This window comes from Humulus lupulus, chromosome 2 (assembly GCF_963169125.1).
Source record: "Humulus lupulus chromosome 2, drHumLupu1.1, whole genome shotgun sequence".
Taxonomy (NCBI): Eukaryota; Viridiplantae; Streptophyta; class Magnoliopsida; order Rosales; family Cannabaceae; genus Humulus; species Humulus lupulus.
The window spans coordinates 188,876,045-188,892,332 of NC_084794.1; the positions used below are offsets into that span (position 1 = coordinate 188,876,045).

Sequence of the window (16,288 nt, forward strand, 5' to 3'; positions counted from 1 at the left end):
CCCCATTTGACATGTTTTTAGAAAAAATATATTTTTAGCAATATGAGCTCAAAAGCTGCAGCAAACACTTTGTTAGAAAAAATATAAGTTCCTAAGAACTCTCCGTGGAAATTGGCATACTAACAAAGATAAAACATGTAAATTTTTTGGAAAAAGTTTAACAAGACATGAACACATAACTCCCCCTGAAAATAGGGTCGACAGTTGTACACAAAACAAAAGAAAAAAGTAAAACCATCCAACTACTCCCCCTTTTTGTCTATCAAGGAGTCAAATTAATGAAAATCAAAAACAAAAGACAAGAGGCCTTGTTCTTTGGACACAAAAAAGTTTAACAGGATAGAAAATTAAGCAAGAAAGAAAATTAAACACCCTTGGAAATGGCAGACAGCTGAGCAAGGATTGCTTGTTGGGTGGCCTCCATGGTTCCAAGGCGATAATTAACATGTACAAGATCAGCTTTGACAACGAGAATGTTTGATGTCTCAGAAATAACACCAGATGGAGTAGAGGAACTAGAAGCACTGACATAAGGCTGGGGAGAATTGACGGTCTTGGTTTGAGCCATTGATTCCTGCACAATAAGATACACAAGAAAGAAAAACAACACAGAAGAACCAAGAAGAAATAACTGGAGAAAAAATGATAGAGTGATTGTGGGAATGTGAGGACCAACTTGAGGTTATAAGCACAAAATGGGTAGTTACCCGATTTTGACTATGAGAGAAAAAATGAATGTTTTGTCTTAATTGTGACTAAACAAAAAAAGGCAACCAAATATATTTTTCAAGAGTCATTTTTCTCACAAAAAACAATTAATATTCAGACATACCTTAACTGTGGAGAGAATATTGAAAAAATAACACTTAGTCAATTGGAAAAAAAAAATCAAGCAAGATTTTGAAATCCCACACAATTCATTCGGTTTTCTTCCACCTTTATTGATTTCAATATTCTCATTTTTTTAATTATTTTTTGGTATTTTGTTTTTATTCTTATATAACCATAATATTTCCTTTTGCAGCTAACAAAAATTCAAAACCTGAAAAATTGTTACCAAACAATCAAAAATTAAATGAGTACTATAATGTTAGAAAAATTATTTGAACCATATAACATGCTAGAAAAATTCAAAACCTCAAGAGCACAAAATATTTTTAGGAAAACTATTAACACAAAGTATGAGACTGATAATTTTTACTTTTTCTTCATTCAGAACAGGTATTAGTGTGTGAAGTTTAAAAATAGGGTCATTGCTCATGTTGGAAATTTTGGCCTTTTTCTGTAGAACCCAATGGACACTCTGTCACACTACACCAGTGGTAGCCCTTTTCAATGGTAGCATATCCTCTACATAGGTATAATTACACAGGCTCAACTTACTCAAAGTTGGCTTTCACACACTGGCATAGGTAGCTCTATTCTCTCAGAGGAACCTGAAACTAAAGAAATTTTGTTAATTTTTCTCAATACACTCTTAGTTGGCATTTTTCCAAAAATAATTCATGAAGAAATTTGTATGTCGAAACCAACAAACTTAGCATGTCATATATAAAAAGTAATTAATAAGTTCTCACAAATTTTTTGAAAAACATTTGAAAATTGTTTTAGCAGGTATACAAATATTTGATAAGGAACAAGGACGGTCAAGACTAAAACAAAAATTACATGCTACAAACCCCCAAGGATTTCTTGAGGGAATCAAACCGAACAAAATCTAGGGACTTTGTGAAAATATCAACAATTTTCTTGTCAGTCTCAATGTATTCCAAGATTAGTGTTTTATTCTCAACAAACTCTCTAATGAAATGGTGTTTAATATCAATATGTTTTGTGTGTGAGTGTTGAACTGGATTTTAGGAAATATTTATTGCACTAGTGTTGTCACAAAAATCAGTTAAAGTATCCAATTCAAACCCATAGTCAAATTTTCTCTTAAAAAATCAACCCAAGTAAAATGTAAGAAGTCATCTACACCCACAAAAATGTATCTTTTTCCATTTAAGCTTTCAACCTGAATTGGACCCATTAGATCCATGTGAAGCAATTCTAAGACCTTGATGGTATTCACATTTGTGATACCATTATTAGTGATCTTTAATTGCTTACCAAGTTGTCGATCCTTCCATTTCAATATCCCACGCTTTATAGGGGCTCAGTGGTGACAAAGGCTTTATATGATTTAGAAGCCAGTGTGAATCTAATGCCTCTATCAATCTTTCAGAAATTAAATTTGGGAGAAGCTCAACCTACTACCGTGTCTTTACAAATGGCAGATCGATCAATCAAACATCCTCGTGGAGTGATTGAGGATGTATTGGTGAAAGTGGACAAATTCATCTTTCCTACGGACTTTATCATTCTTGATATGGAGGAAGATGACAATATTCCAATAATACTTGGAAGGCCATTCTTGGCTACTGGTAAGGCTTTAATCAATGTACAAAAGGGTGAGTTGAAGCTGGGAGTGCAAAAAGAGGAGGTAATATTTAATGTTTTTGCAGCAACGGAAATTCAAACTTGTTGTAGAGTTGAAGTGGTAAAAAGAGTTGAGAACAACTTGGAAGTCTCTAACCAAAGATCCATGGTTAAAAGTGGAATGCGAAAAGTGCATCATCATTTAAAATGGTTCTTTAGTGAGAGGATTCAAATGTTACATGAGCGGGGTAAAGTTCCACCAATCTATAATAACAAGAAAAGAGGACCAACTCATGACACTATGGCTCTCAAGGATGTGAGGGGTGGACTTGATCCAAGTTGAAATATGAAAGAAAACAAGCGCCCAACTAAATGACGTTAACGACAACACATTTGAAGGCATTCCAATCTTTTATTTCCATTTTTTATTAGTTTTATTTAAGTTTTGGATTATGAACACATTAATTATAGTATTTTGAGTATTTATTTTTATTTGATTTTAATTTCTATTAAATATGAGACTAATTTGAGTTGCATTACTACTTCGGGCTCAGGCAGAATGAACTATGGGCTAGCCCAAAAATTTTCTTTCCCCATTTTTGATTCATCATCTCAATCCGTGTCATTTTTAGCAGTCTGAGGTGACAGGTAAGTTTCTTTTCCTTAGATTTTATATAAACATTGGGGACAACGTTTATGCTAAGTTTGGGGGAAGGGATTTATTGTTTTGTATATATTATGTTATTTTTTTAGTCGTGTTGTGTTGTGTTTGTGATGTTTTGTCTAGGTTGTTTATAGTGTTAGTTGAATCAGGTTGACAATGATTAGCCAATGATAATATGATTGAATGATGTGCTGTATATATTGAATGAGAATTAAGCTATAAAAATCTGTGTGCTTGGTTGAATATTTCTTTCCATTTTTACATTGTCTACTTAAATAATTGAGAGGTTAATCATGATTTTTAATAATTTTTGTGTAATTGAACATATTTTTTTATGCTTGCTGAATTTTGAAAAAAAAAATGAAAATGTTGTTATTCTAGAACTTGTTTGCTTGCTTTTTGAGACAAAATCCTAGATGATGCATACTTAAAAAGATGATTTACGCAATTCTTTGGAACGTTTGAGCCTTTCAAGACAACCTTGATTTATTAAATCCTTAGTTACCCAATTTTGAGCCTAATTTGATTATTTTTGTCTAACACTTCTTTTCAGTTTATTTGAAACTTTGTTACTTTTCCTTCCCTTTGATATACCATGAGCATATGGAAAGTGATTGGGGGATGGTTTGTAATAGGGTTTATATTTAGAAATTTGTGTCAATAGAAGAAGCAAAATTGAGAGGGAAAGAAAGAAAAACTATATAGAATATGAATATGAACTACACTCCAATGAAGAAAAAAAAAAGAAATAAGTTTGGGGGAGTGTAGTATCATTTCCAAAAAAAAAAATTAGTTTATGAATTCTCTCAAAATAAGAAATACTGGGAAGTTTGGGATTGGTTTTTTGGGTTTGTGAGTGGATAAAGGTTGGATTGTTTGATTGAGTGCTTATGGTAAATTTTGAGCCTAAATGAATTTTTCATCTACCTTTACCTAAGCCCTTCAATTATAAGCTGTGAAAGTCCTATTGATTTCTAAGCATGTGTTTCCTACATTAGTGTAGATTAGTAAGTATAGCAAGCTTATGGGATAATGATATTAATTGATTGTAATGAAAAAAAATTGGTGAGCATGAATTGATTCGAATGCATTTTATTTATTAATCATGATTTTGAGAACTTTTATTTTTGTTTGGACTTAAGTGGATTGGAAGAATGTTTTGACTAAAATTTTGGATTATAAGTTGATTTTCCAGAAGATTATATAAGTGTGTTAGTCATCATAGCTTGAGGCATGAATTATTTTTATCGACTTGATTCTAGTGTGTTGGTTGTTTAGATTCTGAGTTTTGTCATGTGAGATTGAGTCCTTTGTTGGAGGGTGAACAAAGAGTAAGTTTGGGGGAATTTGATAACTCCATTTTTGTGTCGTTTTAGGATGTGCTTTTGTGGTAATCTTGGGTCTTTCTGTTTGTTTTGTGCAAGATTACGCTTGTGTTTGTCTTTGTTGTAGGTAGATGCTTTGAATTATGAGCTAAACGCAGACAGAAGAATAATTGGTGGACAAATGGAACTTTTGGTGGTTGGTCGAGTCAAATTGGCATTAAGGAGAAGCTTGAAGAAGTTTTTGATGAAGGTGATGAAGGAAGGATTTAAAATGGTCAAACTCTAAAAAAAAATAGAATTAGAGTCGGGGCATGGGCTTAAGGGTCGCGGCTCTAGAATAGTCAGAAACTATGAAAAATCTAGCAGGAATTAATGATGTGGCATGCCCTTTAGGGTCGTAGCATGATGAGTGGGAAAGAGCAAAGAAAAACTAGGTACTCACACGGGCCGCGATATGGAGTTTAGGGCTGCGGCGCTTGAAGACGGAGGCACAAACCTCCTGGGTATTTTGAAGACACGGGTCGCGGCATGGAAATGCAAGGGTCACGACGCGCGCCCCTGAAGAGAAAAAAAATACTATTTAGGTTTAAAACGTTAGAGATTAGGTATTGATGAGGGTTTTAATTACGGATTTTCAGAGAGTTCTTGACGACTAAGCTTATTTTCTGCATTTTTCTTCTTTAATTTCTTTTCATGCTTTGGATATTAAAGATCATAACATTTATTTTTATGGTGTTAGCTATGTATGTCATGAACTAAATCTCTAGGGTTTAATGTAGTCGCTTGGATTTTTATTTAATTTTATTATGATGTTCTCTTGATTCTTCTTATTTATTCTAATCTATATAATGTTTGCCTAATGCTAGCAAATACTTGATCAATATTTGCTTGATTTATGATTTTGATTCAAAATTCGAAAGATGAGAATTGAATATGTTATCGTTATATAGTACCTGTATGACTTGTGTAGCAACTAGGTTACTATTCTTAATGCCTACTATGTGTTTAAGTTTATCATAGAGATGTAGGCAACCTGCATATAGGTTGAAATCTTATATCTTGAAAATGAATAGGAATCAATTTTTGTTAACCTACTATTAGAATAGGAAGAAGAGATTTAGAACTGATTAGTAAAATTAATAGAATTAAAAGTTGATGAAGTTAATACCCTAGGTTTTTAATTACTGAATCAATCTTTAGTATTGAAAAGTTTATTTCAATTTTAATTCTTAGTTTAAAAATCACTCTATTTTTGACAGCCAAATAGAAATTTAAAAGCAATTATTGGTAATTGGTTGATAGTCATTGTAGGAACGATACTTTACTTACTATTTTATTACTTGAATCGATTGTGTATTCTTGCACATCATATTTTAGCTATCACTAATATCACTAACTCTGAATATATCCTCTAATATTTATTCCCATTACTCAATATCCTGATAATATACTAAATACCCAAAATACCCCTTGACTCACCCCGAGTCAGGTATTAGGTCACGTTATGACTTTCCCGCTAACATGCTCCCTAGGATCGCCTCATGCCGAGTAACCCAAATATACCCACATGACAATGTGGTGTCACACATATATTTCATATATGCACAAATATTCCAAATATACTCATAGCGGGCCAAATTACGAAAATTGCACTTCTAATAAGAAATAGGCACACATGCATATTCAATACACCTAAACATGCATATCTAGTCATATTATAATATAACTCATGTAATCATACATTGACACACATATATGTTACATAAACACATATTTCATAATTAAATCACATAATTTTCCATAATTTGCCATCCTGGCCCCCTAATCCAGGCCCTAAGCCTTATTAGGTAATTTGGGACGTTACAGTCCTCTTGTATATAGCTGCACAAAGAAGCAACTAATTAGGAGGGTTAAACTTAATTCAAAAACTCAGGAAACTTACGAGGACGATTGAAGTACCGATGAGTGCAATTCTTGAACCAATTTGACATAAAGAATTGATCTTTATAGTCATTTGGGTAGCTAGGGAGGTCGATGACGAAGGTCGTGCTAGGAAATCGACTGAGGTAGTAGAAACCATCACCTCACCCTTTCTGCTCAGGGTTGATCTTAAGGCAGAAGAAGTACATAATGTGGGCCGGGGTGGGACCTCCTACTTGTGCTTCAAAAATAAATAGTTCATTCTCGCCAAAAGTCGATATGAGCTTGGGGGGCAGCTAGAATGGAGCCAGTTCTACGTAGTTTAAAAAGCCTAATAAAATACTGGTCCAGAGGGAGGAAAGCACCTACTTTCAGGTGCTCATCACTCCATGCCCCGAACTCACCCTGAAGTGGGGCGCAGCTCCACTCTTTTTCCAACAGAGGTCATGCAACAAGGCCATCGGGTCCCTTCTAAAACATGATACTCAACAAAATTTTGTTCACCTTCCCTTGAGTCGTTATTTGAGACACAATGTGCTCAGCCTCAAAAAAGGCGTCAGGGTCTACTATGATCTCCCTGTCCACCACTGGGTAGAAGTGGGGAATAGGGGTTCCGGACATGACCTACTTTCCCTTATTTTTCTCTAAGAAGAAGAACCTGTGACATTTTTCTTTTGTTGGGCCATGATCTAGATTGCCTGATGACAAAGCGACCTAATTAGTTGAGACAAAAAACAAAGCTTAGCTACGGCGATAAAGGTACGATGACCCAAGGGTTTGAATGCGATTTATTTAATCCAAAATCTAGGCGAGCTAAGCTATATCCTAGCACCAACACATGTTTCCATGCGTAGTCCTAAACCACGCGCTATAAACTCAAAATCCCCTGATACTTCGGGATTCGCATGTCAGACTCGCTACCTTTTTCGAAGGCGGTTTAATGTAAAAAAGCTCAGCGAATTGTAGCCCTTCAGCTACCTAGAATTGAACCTAAAAGCCCTTGAAATTCCTACGCATAAACAGGCAACCCAGATGCTTAATCATATGCCATACCCTTTCAAAACCCAAAAATCTACCCATTTCTTACGCACATTATTTCTAACCGAGCCTAAAATTGTGTTTTTGGCCTATCACCAATCTCTATTAAGCCCAAACATACCTAAAGTAAGAGATTGTAATGAATTTTTTATTTGAAGTAAAAGGAACTTATTGGAAATAAGATTGTGAAATTTAAACCAAGTATAGAAACACTTATAGTTCAGATGGTTGATCGAGGGAAATAGTGATTGCTTCTATGAGAGTCACTTGAGAACTTCTGAAGAATGGGAGAATGGTGAAGGGTTCTAAAAGTTTTGTTTCTGAAAGAAAACTTTTTGAATGCGTAGGTTGTAAAGTTCAGGCATGATCTTCCTATTTATTTGTAAGCTTTCAGAATTAATCCGGGTCATCTGATCGGGTCATCTCAAGATTCAAAGGACAAGATTAAATGACTCTTATGGCGGTAAAAAGTTGAAAGGACCATTATCACTGTCCTCGAAACTCGAACATACGTCAATTATAGACAACCACGTGTTTGACACTCGAGTAATGGGTGGGCACCATTTCACACGACAGAAGCCTAAAAGCCTCTACTGTGCATGTCAAAAAATGACATCATGCACATGTAGGAGCTTGGGCGACAAATGTTATACCCCAAAATAAGCGTGAATTCAATCATTCAGCTAGGGGTACAACTGGTAGATAAACACATGGAGAAAGCAGGTGAGCAGAACATCTAGCTAACTTCGATGTATATAGCTCGAGTTAAGACTTGACATTAAGCCATGCAAATAGTCTCCAGATCGCCTCTCAGGACAATAACTTAGTTTGAGGCATGTAATTGTTAGGTCACCTTCTGGATACTTTGAACTTGAGCCAAACTAAAGTCCATTCACTCTTTGATCTCTAGCTCGAGGAAGATGTTCAGCTTGTAGAGACCTGGTCATGATGAACAGTGAAGGATCTTGAAAGACTTGGAGGTTCCTTATACGATCATTAATGCCCAAGCTATATTAAATATTTATTGCCCGAGATAACGTGAGTAATTTTCATAGGAAATCATATCCAAATATAAATGGGAAGTATCTTGATTGATTGTTTACCATATTTATGCACGCGATTACCCAAACCTATCCAAGAATATTAACTATAAATATCAGGGACAATGGACAGGAAAAGGGTTGACTTTATATGATACAGAAACTCTGCAAAAATTGTAAGCGATCAATAATATTTCCTTGTGGACTAGGTGGGTTTTTAATCACTGAACCACGTTAAAGTGTGAGTGTGAGAAATGATTCTTCTAGTTAATTACAGTTTAAAAAAGAGCACTAATATATTTGTTATCAAATTTCTTAATCCACTGCTAGCAAAAAACCGCGTCAACATACTATTTAAGCAACATTATGATGATTTTTGAGGAGAGAACCCTAAGAAGAGACTGAAGGAAACACTTTATGGAGGCAAAATCTTGGAGACCAACTATTTCTTTTTCTTCTTCTTCTTCTTTTACTTTCTCTTGTAGTGATGTTTATATTAAGTTTGATGGATTTGATTATGTTTAGCATGATTTAATTTTCTTATTTAGGGTGTTAATTGATTCTCTTGAAACCTTATGATGATTTAATGAAGTGTTTATGAATTACCTATCAATATTGTGAATTGTTTGACTTGTGTTTAATACTTGTGAATGCTTGATCACCATTTACATGATTTAAATGATTTTAACCTGAGATCTGAGAAGTGAAGGATAAATATGCTATAGTAAAATAATCATAGATTAATATTGTACGATTGTACATGTATGATTTGTGTAGCGTAGGGATTACGTGTTTAATCCTGCAATATGTTAGTTTACCACAGAGATGTAGGAGATTGCTTATTTTAGAGAATTATAAGTCATAGTAAGAATTTAATTGACAATTGTAATCCGCTATCACAATAGAGATAGGAATTCTTAAATTCACATTAGAGAGGCATAGGTGGATAGTTGATGAAGTTAATAACCCTAATTCTTATATCATTGAATTAATATTTAGTGTTGAGTTCTCTATTGTTCTATTTTATTATTGATCAATCAATTATTATTATTGATCAATATTCAATATTCATTATTGATCAATCAATTAGAATTAAAGATTAATTTTTGGTAGTTAATAACAGTCTTCGTGGGAACGATACTTAATTTAACACTTTATTACTTGTTACGATTTCCTTACTTTGGTAGTTTAAAATTCTCAAAACAAATTGGTAACCTCCACTCCTGGCTTGGCTCTTATGGGCAGATCATTTCTTCTTATTGGTTGGTCGTTGTTGGCGCTGGTCGCCTGCCTTGCGACCTGCGGGTCTGTAGAAATTTGTTGGCGAGTGGTCTGCTTTACTCTTGCCATATCTGGAGGACAAAAGGCGAAAATTACAGCTTGTTCAGCCAATGAAGCCTTGCACGTTACTCTCCCACTGGTCAGGATTCCGACCAGTAGAGTGTGAAAAAATCTGGATGGACAATGTAGGTCCAATACTTTGGAAGGAATTTCCTTATTCCTTGGTGCAATTCATCAACCTTATGACAATACACCTGGTTGAGGTTAAAATGGAAATGATATTGATGGTTTTCAACCCCTAGTCGAGACGGTGGTTCATGAGTTTCTTGGTTGGAATTGATGTCTGGTCGATTCTTATCAAAGTCATTGACCATCGTTTGGAATAAGTCAGGGTCTATGGAATAATCACTTCCCTAGTAATCGCGTGCATACATCTGATGAAAATAAATGGGGAAGTGGATTATTCGACCATCATATGTGTGTCTAAAGTAGTGTGTTGGTCAAATAAACATAATGTTGTATTCGACCAAGTCTAAACGTGAATCCAAAAGGTAGTAAAAAAGAATTTTCACTTACCTTTTGGAGGAAATTTTCTCACCATTTTTCCAAAACTCAAAAATAAAATTTTCCTTTGATTCTCTGAATTTTCCTTTCATCTAGCATAAATTCAAGCATACCTAAAGCCTAGGATGCATTATCCTACTTCCCAAACGCTATTTTTTTATGAGAAAAGCAACAATTTTGATAGAAAAACCCTAAGATTTTACGATTCGTTCAAGAACACCAAGAGCACATAAGTGAAAATTCCAAATTACCATAGATTTTGCATAAATCACAACGCAAAAATTATGAGTAAGTGATAAAAAAAATTACTTTGGGAATGCGTGTAAAGATGAATTGGTGAAGAATGGATGACAAATCTAGAAAATGGGAAAGAAAGCTTTGGGTTATGAGAGAGTTTTTGGAGGTGAGTGAAAGGTTAGTGAAAATGAAGAACATGAAGGAAGTGGGAAATGTAAGGCTATATATAGCTAGCATTGCATGCATATGACTAGAGGTGACATCATCAGAAGATTAAAGGCCATCATTGCTGTGGAAAAAGTGATGTCAGTCTGCCTTGGAATCTGAAAAAGCACTGTTTGATTGAACAGGTAATGTGAACCCAAAAATTATGGATGAATAACAACATCACATATGGTAAATATTGTTGGGAGAGAGTGAGACTACACCACCAATAAGAATCTACACACAATTTCGTTTGACGGTTGAAAGAGTACGAACAAAGATACCCTACCCATGACTTAGAGTTGGTTGCGGTAGTGTTTGCACTTAAGATATGGAGGCACCATCTTTACAGAGAGAAATGCGAGATATACATAGACCATAAGATCCTAAAGTATTTCTTCACTAAGAAGGAGTTGAATATGATGCAAAGAAGGTGGTTGGAGTTAGTAAAGCACTATGACGGCGAGATCCTTTATCACCCAGACAAGGAAAACATTGTAGCTGACACCTTGAGTAGACGCAGTTATGGGACTCTCTCAACACTAAGTTCAATAGAGGCACCACTCCAGAATGAAATTGTAATGACCCACTAATCTAGACTCTTGGACCATTATCGAACTATACATACAAATTCTTACTAAAACATACATTTGCGAAAATACCATAATTTATTATAAACTTGTAGAAACAAAGGTTACTTTCATAAAAATAAGTAGGATATGGGTACCCATTGTCTTTAAAACAAAAATAACTTAAAGTAAAAAGAGTTACATAGAAAATGCGGAAAATACATTTAAAAACATAAACAAGACTACATCCTCGAATCGAATAACGCTCGGCCCCTTGACTCCATTCACCATCGATACACATCCTCTAAGCGTCACGAATCTTTCCGCCTCTAAAGCTTATTTCCTGCACATAAACAGAAAGGAATGAGCCTAATGCCCAGCAAGGAAAAATCTAACACATAGTCATACACATCAATTTCGTAATAACGTAAAGACATATCATAACACATAATACACTTATTATAATGGCCATTATTACTTGGGGTCCCATAGACTAAACAAGCATATGCCCATGGAATTAGTGGGGTCCTACTAGCTAAGTAGGTCATATGCCCATAACCCATTTGGGGTCTTGTTAGTCATATGGGTCATATGCCCAAGCCTACAAACATACATACATAACATATTCATAACATATTCATAACATATCATAACATAACACATAAGATAACATAAAAATAAACATAAACATATAGATTCTAGCCTATTTTCCTTACCAAAGTTACCGGGATATAATGGACTGAGTTGGGACTTTTGGAACACTCCTAAAACCATATGAGAAAGAGTGAGTTTAAGAAGAAGAAGAAATGAAAATGAATAGGAAGACTAAACCATTAAAAGAAAATATGCTTACCATAACTTAAGTGCTTAAGAACTTGGATTCCCTAACCAAAATAAGAATGAGGTTAGGAAATTGAGTAGAAGACTAAGAGAAAGGAAACATAATACAGAAAGGAACTAGAGTTTTGGTTACCTCAAAGACTTGAAAGACCAATCTATACCTCCACCGAAATACTATAGAACTCACTTCCCAAAGTGTTTGATAAGCTTATGATGTTTAAGCTTATAGTTTTTCCCAAACCAGGTGTTTATACTCTCACACTCACTTAACACTAGCAGCTTCTGAACTTAGAGCAAATGGTGAATAATGGCTGGGTACTAGGTCCTATTTATAGAGTTTGGGAATGAAAATATCTTGATTTTACTTGAATAAAAATAATGGCTTTTTAGGTGAAAATCATTTGAATAATCGTTCAGCAGAGGCTGAAGTCTCGTTCAAAAGATGCTGGACTGTTGAAGGAGTTTGAATGGCTGAAAGGAAAAGAATTCAAAAACAATTGAACATATGCTGAAGGAGGCGATATATCGCCCCCTGTAGGCGATATATCGCCTGGGCCAGTATGCCCGAGGCGACCGTGCATCGTTTCGTGTTTTCCGTATCTACGTGCTGCGACATATCGCCCCCTATAGCTGCGATATATCGGCACTCGCTGAATATTTAAACACGAAATTACACATTTTTAGCTAAGTTTGAATGGAGTAAACAGCCTTGACTAAGCCCTCAACGTATTCAAAGCTGCTGACTGACCCTATAACATTCAAACTTTACTCCTTATTAAATTTAATCCTCAAAAATACTTAATCCTTAATTACCATTCATAACATGTGCTTAAAATCCTATTGGTTGATATCTAAACCTTATAGTATAATAAATATAATCCTTAATATCAGTCACATTAATCAAACCTTAGGTTAAACTTAATATCCTTAAACTATAGACTAAACTTAGAAAATCTATAAGTACTACTATGAGTGTCCAAATAATTCCCGGTCTGAACCAAAACTCCATAGTAACAAAGATAATGCTATAAATACTATCATACTATTATCTATCTTAGCTAAGTAAAGTTCTTGGATTCTACAGAAATGGTAGTAGTCAGAATTGAATTAATTACTGGGAGCTTGTCAAGCTTACTCTGCAATCATCCTTACTTGAGCAAATAAAGGAGAAGCAGAAACTAGACGAGGCTTTGGTTAGACAGGAAGCACTAATCAAGGAAGGGAGTGACAACAACTTCACTAAGTCAAAGAGTGTATTGTTGCGGTATAAGGATCAAATTTGTGTGCTAGTAGATAAGGAACTAAAAGAGAGCGTGATGTCAGAGGCTCACACTACCCCTTATTCCCTGCATCCAGGTTCTACCAAGATGTACAGTGACTCAAAAGCATTGTAGTGGTTCCCAAGAATGAAGCGTGACATAGTAGAATACATGATGTAGTGTCTCACCTATCAGCAGGTTAAAGAAGAGCACCAGAGGCCACCATATTTGCTCCAACCCATCAGTATCCCAGAATGGAAATGGGAAGACATAGTCATGGACTTTGTAGTAGGATTTCCAAGGACCCCAAAGCAACATGATTCAGCTTGGGTGATAATCGACAGATTCACCAAGTCAGCTCACTTCCTACCAGTTAAGACAACTTATCCTATAGATAAATATGTAGAGTTATATGTAAGTGAGATTGTCCGATTACATGGAGTGCCAAAATCAACAATCTCTAATAGAGGGTCTGTGTTCACTTCAATTTTCTAGAAGAGTTTACAACAAGCTATGGGGATGAGGCTTAAACTTAGTACGACCTTCCATCCCCAAACAAATGGTCAATTAGATCGAACAATAAAAATTCTAGAGGACATGATAAGGTCTTGTGCACTTGACTTTTTGGGATCATGGAGTTGATATTTACCTCTAATAGAGTTCTCTTATAATAATAACTACCAGTCTACTATTGGGATGACCCGTACAAGATGATATATGGACGCAAATGTAGGATGCCCCTACATTAGGATGAGGTGGGGGAGAAACAGATTCTAGGACCAGAAGCAGTGAGAGAGGCCACTAAAGTAGTCACCAAGATTAGGCAGAGGATACTGACTGCACAGAGTATGCAGAAAAGCTCTGCAAATCTTAAGAGAAGAGAGTTGGAATTCTTAGTAGGTGATCAGGTGTTTCTGAGAGTATCACCTATGAAAGGGGTTATGAATTTTTGGAAGAAGGGAAAGTTAATTCCAATGTATATAGGTCTATTTGAGATATTGGAGAGAGTTGGGCAAGTTGCCTATTGCTTGGCTTTACCACCTGGACTCGCTGAGACGCATAATGTGTTCCATATTTCCAAGTTGAGGAAGTATGTGCTCGATCCCTCCCACGTGTTGAGTTATGAACTGTTGGAACTAAAGAAGGACCTGAGTTATGATGAGCAATTAGTGCAAATCTTAGAGATAGGAGTCAATGAACTAAGCTTCAAGAAGATTCCTCTAGTAAAGGTCCTGTGGGAGAATTGTTTAGCTAGAGAATCAACCTAAAGTTAGAAGAGGACATGAGGGAACACTACCCTGAGTTGTTTGGTAAGGAATGATTTTGAGGATGCAATTCCTTTTCTGGAGGGTAGATTGTAGTGATCAAAATTTATTTTATATGACATGTTTTACTTAATTCTTTGTTTATTAGAAAATAATTTGTATTATTTTTATTATGTGAATTAGGATTTGATTGATTTGTTTGGAATAATTGTGTAACTTGTTTTGTTTTATTATTAGTGCTACATTTTTATTTCGTGTGACAAACTTATGTGATTAGTATTTGTTACATTCTTTTTAAATGTGTGTGTGTGGGTGTGAGCGTTTTATGTTTTTTTTTTAATTATAGAAATAAAAGGGAAAAGGAAATGGGTTGTCATCTTTTGGGATAAGATGGCAAGGCTTATCTTTTGATTTGGTTCACATTGTGATAAGGGTTATATGAGGTGTAAGGAGAGGGAATGGTGGGATTTAACTTAATTTGTGGGATAGGCATTTAGCTTTGCACACTTGAGTTCTCTTCTTAGGGTTAGGTCACTAGGGGTTATAAATAGAATAGAATGTGAGAGAAAGAAGGAGAAGAGGAAGGGGATTCAAAATCTCTAGGTTTGTATTCTTGTCTTGAATTTGATTTTTGTTTTCGATCCTCTAAGATTAGGTTCCTCCTTCTCAATTCTAAGAAAATTGTTTCTCTTTTCTTTGGTGGTGTATTTCGAAATCCCTAGGTTCTTAAGGATTGATTCACTTTGTGTTCTTGAACACTACCAAGGAGGTAATGGAATCCCCTACCCTTTTGATGATTGGATGTTGATTTGATTCTTGTTTATGGTCATGTATTATTGTTTGTTGTCTTGAGAAAATATGTATATGTTGTACCTTATGGTTTTGAGGAATATGTGCATGATTAGGTTTAATTAAAATATTGAAAACGAGGGTACATTTTTTGGGTGTAGGTTTCGGCCATAGGTTGTATATTGGTTTTGGTATTTTTCTTTTATTTGATTACGCATGTAAGATGAATCATGAGGGTAAATGAGGATAGGTTGTTAAATATTTTCCTAGTTTTTGTTTTGAATTATGTTGGTGCATGCTAAGTTTGTTAATAATATGAAGATAGTTGTTGCCTTGCTTTGGTGTTTGTGTAGCAACATGCTAAGTATATATTTGTGATGGCTAATATTGTAATTTTTATACATGAAGGAAATGTAGAAAACTTTTGCGTTTGTTTTTCTTGATGTTTCGGCAATGACATTGTTTGAGGCTTAGGTGTTATCCCCAAAATTTGAAAACGATGACGTGGCAATAGAAATGACAAATGGCAAGGAATGGTTGGGTGATCTGGCTTAGGAGTGACCCGATAGACCAGTGAAGAATTTTGACTGGCCAGTCAAGTGTCATGACCGACCAGGCATGACCTTGTCCGACCAGTCACATGTTTGTCTGCCCAGGCATGACCTTGGCCGACCAGGCATGGCCTTGGCTGACCGGTTATGACCATGTCCGACCAGCCAAGTGCATGTCTGCCCAGCCAAGTGCGTGCCTGCCCAATGAAGGTATGGTCGACCAGCCTGAATGTGATATGGATCGACTAGACAGAGCAGGGCTACGCAAGAGATACCAGAAACGGCTTCGACAAGAATTGGTCTTGGCTTGCGCGGGAATCTCTC

At 35.5% G+C, this 16,288-nt stretch overlaps 1 protein-coding gene across 1 annotated transcript; it reads left to right on the plus strand.

The window, feature by feature from the left end:
• The first annotated feature begins 2,584 nt into the window (after positions 1-2,584).
• LOC133815018 (uncharacterized) lies at positions 2,585-14,627 on the plus strand. The gene is made up of 5 exons (XM_062247913.1): positions 2,585-2,666; positions 4,361-4,413; positions 4,535-4,657; positions 13,558-13,773; positions 14,109-14,627. Exons 1-5 carry the CDS (start codon positions 2,585-2,587, stop codon positions 14,625-14,627), a joined length of 993 nt encoding a protein of 330 aa, XP_062103897.1.
• Positions 14,628-16,288: the final 1,661 nt, after the last annotated feature.

Excerpts from the sequence above, each read along its gene's own strand:
- LOC133815018 (XM_062247913.1), top strand. The coding sequence starts at position 2,585 with ATGGTTAAAAGTGGAATGCGAAAAGTGCATCATCATTTAAAATGGTTC. Across the intron at positions 2,667-4,360 it reads TCAAATGTTACATGAGCGGG|ATTCTGAGTTTTGTCATGTG; the intron begins GTAAAGTTCCAC and ends TTGGTTGTTTAG. Across the intron at positions 13,774-14,108 it reads ATAAATATGTAGAGTTATAT|GATGAGGTGGGGGAGAAACA; the intron begins GTAAGTGAGATT and ends CCCCTACATTAG.